At 40.5% G+C, this 7,257-nt stretch overlaps 1 protein-coding gene across 2 annotated transcripts in view; it reads left to right on the top strand.

Moving 5' to 3' along the window:
* The window catches only part of LOC146703632 (uncharacterized), a 102,693-nt gene that overhangs the window by 42,389 nt on the left and 53,047 nt on the right, over positions 1 to 7,257 (top strand). For both annotated transcript variants that reach the window (XM_085466922.1, XM_085466921.1), the window contains exons 6-7: positions 4,407 to 4,601; positions 5,568 to 5,648. In XM_085466922.1, the coding sequence (XP_085323048.1) occupies positions 4,407 to 4,601; positions 5,568 to 5,648 (276 nt within the window). The remainder of the gene's footprint in view (positions 1 to 4,406; positions 4,602 to 5,567; positions 5,649 to 7,257) is intronic.

The following is a 7,257-nucleotide window of genomic DNA, read 5'->3' as shown; positions in this document are numbered from 1 at the left end:
GGAATTTCGCTCCCCTCCTCCCTCTCCTCCTACTCCTCCTCTTCCTCCTTCCCTCACATCACCCTTTTCAGATGCTCTGTACCATTAGACAGTGGCTCATTGTGTCGAGCTGCCCAGTGGACTGAGAGGGGGTTCAATTATCCGTGGACACCGTTAAAGCAGAGGTTGACACTGGGAATTCTCTCAGGCCCTCTCGGCATTGTGCTGGCTCTCGATGGGACAATGCTAACAGGTGGCAGAGCCTAAGCTACAGTGCTGGCGTAATCTCATAATTATGAACACTCCTGCAGGCCCAGATGAAGCGTATGCTGTAAACAGATGTAGACAAAAGGCCACCTTTTCTTTGCCCGAGGCAGCAGAGCAAACCGTTTGGGCACACACACCCAGCAGTTTAAACCTGACACTTCACACTTTTGGTGTTCTGTGTAGGTGTGTGAAAAAAAAGCTTACATCACAAACAAGGTAAACTACAATTTGAACAACACTCAAAGGATGGACATGCCAAGTGCGTGTAATTGGAGATGCGTGTAGACGGAGAGAGGAATGAATGCAGGAGGGTGATTTTTTTTTTTTAGGGAAAAGACAAGCCAAGTCTCATGCCATGCTTTGAATCCAAGGTCAGTAGGGGACAGTGAGAGTTTACACAGTGGAACAGGGAGGGAGAAAGAGAGAGGGAGGAGTGAAAAGAGGGAAGAGAAACAACAGCAAACAGACTCAGAGGGGAAAAGATAGAGTCCGAGAGGCATTGCAGGACAAACAGCTCTTTTACTTTGGGGGGGGAGAGAGGAGGCTTGCTGAGAGGATCAAATGACAGCAAACACAGGGGGAGAGTGAGAAAGTGGACGGAAAGAAAGGAGGCACCCATGAAGTCTCAGTCAGCCTCGAAACCCGGGAGAGGAGCGTCAAAGCCTGCTGGCCTCCTGGGAGAGAGTGCAGGTGTTCTCCTACATTAGGCCTGCCAAGTGCACGGCGATGCGTTCAGGGTACGAGGCGAGGGGGAGAAGAAGGTTCAGTCGGGCGAGCGGTCAGAGGAGAGGCGCCGGCCATGTGACGCCAGCGAGGACGCCGGCCGTCTTCTGTTGTCAGGGCTCGTCTGCAGCCGGGGAGGAGAGGTACTTAGAAAATAGGCGGTCTTGCCACAGGTAGGTCAACACCCAGGAACCTGTCTCACCTGTCTGTCGTGTATATGTGAACATTTGAATATCATGTTTGTGGAACAGACGTGCAGATATGCAGATAACAGTAATTCTGGGAAAATTGTCTGACTGCCCATGTAGCTCTCGTGAACATCGAGACGTTTGCCCAACTTTTTCCTTCGCTTTGGACTTTTAATTTCAAGTTAGTGATGACGGCTGATCGCGGGATGGTTCAGAACTTTATGTCATTGTAAATTTCTGGCATGGAGGGCTATAAAGTTCCAGACATCCATTACCATCAGGCTTTGAACAGTCACGACTCCCAGATGTTATATCAGCACAGTGGAAACAAAAAACTCAGTTTTAACAGGAAGAAAGCTGAAGGCCCAGGGAGAGGCTTACTTATATGTGCCATAAAAAGTATTAGAACACTGCATCTTGTTTTAAAAACATCTATTCAACCGTTAGTGAACTTCATTCTTATTTAATTGTTTAAATAAATCTAAACTAAATGTTAATTAACTTTCAGTTAAAAAATACATATTTCTTTCCACTTTTGCTTCAGTTGCTCAATTGTTGGGTTCACATTTGCACTTTTTATCGGATGTTTATGGGTGTAGACATTCCTGAGGTTAAAACCTCGGTTGATGTTTTTGGTATTGATGAAAATATGTTGGTGCCTTGTGAAGAGACTGTTATATGAAAATGTGGTGTGGACTAAGGTATTATAGTTAACTAAATCTAGCTGTGAAAAAAAAAACATTGTAGTTAACACAAATACAAAATAGACTTTTTAAAAATTAAAAATAGCTGCAATCAAATAAAGAAATATCCTTATTTGTTTGGTAAATTAGCTTTAAATGAGCTTTTAAAAAAATCGGTTTAGATTGTAATATCCATTTCTTGTAGGGATTTTGAGTTGTTGGGTTCACGTTTGGATTTTTATTTAAACTTTCCCATAAATTACTCGATGTTTTGTGGATACATGCACTTCAGACATCGTGGAGTCTGAAGTCTAGTGAGAGAGGACTTCACTCTTCCTCAGCTCTAGCACCACCAGCAGGTCATCACTTCTTTTACTATTTCAGCATCTTCTGGGACATTCATGGTCCCGGGTCGTGAATGCCCACGATTCCTGTTGATCCCCTGACCTTGTATCTAAAGCTAGCAGCAGGCTGACATGTTTTGGCTTTTAGTGGATTGTCTTAACAGCTGTTGAACTCATATTATTTAAGAGACCCCCCGACTTTTCCTCTAGCAGCCTGTACCAGCAGGCCACATCAGAGTATCTGTTTGAAGCATTGGTGCACAAATTTCTGCAGTTAACAGATGGAAAATTAAACAGTAAAAAAATCAGTTTTGCTGGGAGATGGTGGCCTAGTTTCTTTTTTTTCCATTAGGGTTAGATTCACTCTGTATTTTATCCAACACAGTGTCACAAATCTATTGATCATTCTTGTGATTTCTATGACCCCGTCCCTGTCTGCCCTCATATGCACTGATTCTTGTCCACATTTAGAGGTCGGAGCAGAGCACATCAGAGATCCAAGTTTGAGTTATGACCACAGATGGGGTTACTTTTCAGCCACTACTTCACATTTTTCTACGGCGATGGGCTGATTCTGTTCATTTTCTCAACATCTATTGACTCCATTGCTGTAGAATTTACAAAACAACAAGAGATCTGGTGGACTGGTCATCACTGACCGCTCAAAGAAAACACAAATGGTATATTTTCCTCTATAAACCCATTTATTCTCTTTCCAGTACCAACAGTTACCAGCTACGCTCCTCTGAGCGGTTGCACTTCGAACATGAAATAATTTAAATATTTTATGTTGTATTTGTAGCATTTTTTAGACGTTTCAGCTTTTATGGCTCCTATCTTGGTTAGGTCTTTAATGTAAAAGAGATCTCAGTTGGACTTCCTGTTAAAATAGAGGTAATGATAAATAATAATAAAAGACACACTTTATTCCAGATTTGGGAAATTCTTTCTATTTTAAAAGTAATGAAATAATAAGGCATTCACTCCTCCCACTTGTAGTCATCCTTCCACTTTCATCTTGGATCACAATCTAGTAAAAATGCACACTTCTCCATTATCTTGTTTTTTTTAAAACTCAAAATAAAAATATTTTCAAAATAAAGGCGCCCATCTGCCAAACTGCACTGTGTTTACTGCAAATTAGCATGCTAACACAAGGACCTCAGACTCAGTCTCAGTAAACATTTTACCGGCTGATCCTCTGTGTGCTTTGTGAAACCACAGTTGACCTTTGAACCCTTGTGGCTTTCTGTTTTTAATCCCTGTTTGCTCTGGTGTGATTTGCCTGACTCATGTACAGTATGAGAATGTGTGAATGAGCGAAGCGAAGCCTGTGGGTTTTCTTGGCTCGCTCCTCATGCCGAGAGATCCAAGTGAGAGCTCGCCTTATTCAGGAAGTGTTTTCGTTCTTTCTTTCTTTCTTTTTGGATTACATCTCTGGGCTGCTGGACTGTCTTTGTTTTCTCTGGCGTGACCAGAATGGCCACGCAGCTCTAGATGGCACAGACAAAAAACAAAAAAGCCAAAGTCATGTTGAGTTTTCGGCAAGTGAACTCAGAGACCTCATTCATCTTTAAGCAGAGGATGGAAAAGTAGTTCTCTTTTAGCTCAGTGTGACATAACATGCTTAAATTATTATCACAGGAATAATTCAGATGTAATAAGTTTCACACTTCTGAACTGGCTAATGCTTTGAAGGGGCTTAATTAGGATGTGATAACAAAAGTGGGAAAGCTGGCAAAAGAGGAGATTCTGAATGCAGTTAATAAACTACATAATCATACGGCATGCTGTGTTTGAATATAAAATTAAAGATCTGCATATGTTCTGATGTATGTGATGCTCAGCTTGTTTATTCGGTTGTTTTCAGCACATTCAGGATTCATCACGTGTCTTTACTCTTATTTTATTTCACATTTTTACATTTTTTTTGCTGCTTTTCCCCGATCAGGCTCGCTGTTTTCATCTCTCTTTTATCTGGTCTCGTTTTCTTTACTTACACAGGAAACATTAATATCATTAAATTATTGATAAACTGGATTTATGGGGTTTATTATATCAGCGTCATTCTTTGTTCCCCCTTTTATCCTTTTTTGCACTGTCCCTTTGAATTATTCACCATTTCTGTTAACCATAATGTTCTTTATTTCCTTCTCAGCACCTGATTTTAATAACTCTTTCCACTTTGTCTTACACCACCACCTTCCCATCTTACCCCTTAGCAGGGAGAAGGCCCGTCTAGCGACCGACTCCGAGCTGGACCAGGACCTCAGCGACAGGCTGGGCCTGGGCAGCAGTGACACCCTGACCAACGGCAGCCATCGTGCCGATGTGGCAGCGGCCAAACGCCTGGCCAAACGTCTCTTCAACTTGGACGGCTTCAGGAAGTCGGATGTAGCGCGTCACCTCAGCAAGAAGTAAGCTGCTGCATTCAGCCACAAGGCTCTATCAGCCTTCACCTGCAGCACTTTGGATCAACTAAAAGGCTTCTTATGGAGCTCTTAGTACAAACTAATAATAATGATGATGATGTTTAATTACAGTAGTCCAACCAAGAAGTAATAAGTGCATAAACTAGTTTTTCAGCATCATTCTAAGACAGGATGTGTCTAATTTTAGTGATCCTGAGAATGGAAGAAGGCATACATACCCTGGTCAAACATGATTGGAGGCCAAGGTTGGGCTGCAAGGCAATCAAACTAATCCATTGTAGTTTAATTAAGATAGTTCAATGCAATGCACCAAGCATTTATGTTATATTCATATGCATCATGAATTATTAATAATAATTCAACAAAATCAACCTCTACAGTATTACTACTGCCACTAAAAAATCAAAAATAACAATAAGAGGTTACTGCGTGTCATCATACTGTAAGATGAATGTAAAAATCTCCTTCCTGCAGCATCTTATTTTTATTTAATGAAAGCCATTAAACTGTGACCCATGTAAATTCAGTTTCCTGCACATTTATTACTCTGCTCCCCTTTAAAAAGCGCCGTGTTACAGCAGATCTGCATTCCTCCGCTGCTCGATCAGCCCGTCAGTCTGTCAGCTGCTTTGCTCGTGCTGATGAGAAAGAATTTGGGATTAAAGGGTTTTCTCGTCTTCTGACAGCTGCACCCTGGGAATCTCCTCCCTTTTTCTTCTCTGTGTTTCTGGCCTCCGGTCTGCATCTCAATCTGACTGTGCCAGTGCACGCCGACTGACTGACAGCCCAAACTGAGCCCATTCAACGAGCTGAGAAAGCTGCCATCCGAGTGTTTGACTGACACTCTGAGTTTTAATGATCGCTGTAGTTTCTTTGCTTCTTCCCGCGGTTATTTTCTCTCCTAATAAACCTGCGTATAATTCTACTGTGTCTCTGTTTGCTTATTTGCAGCAATGACTTCAGTCGCATGGTTGCAGAAGAGTATTTGAGTTTCTTCAATTTCACAGGCCTCACTCTGGACCAGGCGCTGCGGTAAGAAATCACAGTTAAACCAGTTTTTACTTTGACAGAGACGCCTGATGTTAGATTACTGAAAAATGGCCAAGAGTTCCCCTAAAATCAAAAAAGCATTTGATTATTGGTGTAAACCTCTTCTCTCTCTGTGATGCTGATCCCAGTTAGAGAGAAAAACGCACATTTGATGTCTTTGTTTTCTTTTGTGGTTGCCCTCCTCTGGTAAACACTGCTCTCTAGAGGCCAGCTGTGAAATTGCAGTGAAAGACTATTGACAGCATAAACATGCACGCTGTTAAAGAGGTTTATGTTTGTTATCTTTATTTATTAGATTTATTCATTCTGGGCATAAACTGAAAAACAACCAATACTGTGAGGTTTTTTGTTGGTTTTTTTTCTTTATGAACTTTGCTCAAGAAAAAGTAATAATCTACAGGATTTAAAATCAGTGTAACATTTTTACTGTGTAAAAATGTTCCATTCAAGAAAAAAGTCAAACAGATTACTCTCTGTACAAACTCCTTGTACATTACATATACAAAAGCTGGGACTTTAACTCTTTAACATTTAAGCTTCTAATCTTTCAACACCCCTGTTTTAAGGAAGTTCAATGTTTTACATAGTGTTGCTTTAATTAATCTGCATAATAATAATTGGCATAAGAAATGTGGCAAACTGAGAAGTCTTAACAACAGAGAAGCCACACAGAGATTGAGCCTGTTGTTCTACTCCAAACAGATAGGGGGAGCTCTTTATTGAACTTACTGAAGCTATACTACACTGTGCTTCAGAGGGTCGCCTGAGCTCACTCATGGTACTACATTCTTTCCATCAACAATAACTGTCGCTGAATTTATTCTGCAGCATCAACAAGAACAGTTAGAGTCATGTAACCATAAACAATAAACATCTTAAACAGCCACACATATCCCCAAGGCATGATGGGAGATAACTAGCTGCTCCCAACACGGCACAATAATAACAATTTATGTGCCAGAAATGACTCATTCATTTAACCTATCTGGATTGCCTGAAATATTAAGGCAATGTTTGATTCAAGACAAACAAAAGCATATTAAATATGTCAGACCTGCAATAAAACATAATTTCCAGGCTCAGGGACTAACATCTTAATTGAAACATTAAAAGCAAGAACATCCTGGTGTTAAATCTCTTGGAAATATTATGAACATATGAAAGTATGTATGGTATTTTTTAAACTTAAAAAAGACATTAGGATTATTTTAAGTCAGTTTTTAAATTGTCACATGACTTTGTACTTTGTATTTAAGTAAATGTAAGAGGATTTTACACTAAGATTTCAAAAATGTAATTAAAGAACATTTTTCTGTTTCTTGAGTGAGAGTGTGGCGTCATTGTATGTTTGGCTTTCAGGATACAAACACAAAGACAGGCTGCGTAAGAAAAAGCCTTTGATTATAGATTATCCAAAGTTCACTGAAGAGTCTGCAGGCAAAACTTGAACCAAATCCAACAGACACGATACCAGCACAGGTTAACAGACATTACAACTAAATGAAGACAACTCTATGATACACACACACACACACACACACACACAGGGTAATCTGGTAAGTGAACACAGCTGGGAAAAACTGTGGCACAG

This window comes from Copadichromis virginalis, linkage group LG8 (genome assembly GCF_057382275.1).
Source record: "Copadichromis virginalis isolate Kocher_CV1m ecotype Utaka linkage group LG8, C_Virginalis_male_GT1.1, whole genome shotgun sequence".
In the NCBI taxonomy this organism is placed as follows: Eukaryota; Metazoa; Chordata; class Actinopteri; order Cichliformes; family Cichlidae; genus Copadichromis; species Copadichromis virginalis.
This window is presented reverse-complemented; position numbering and strand designations above follow the sequence as displayed.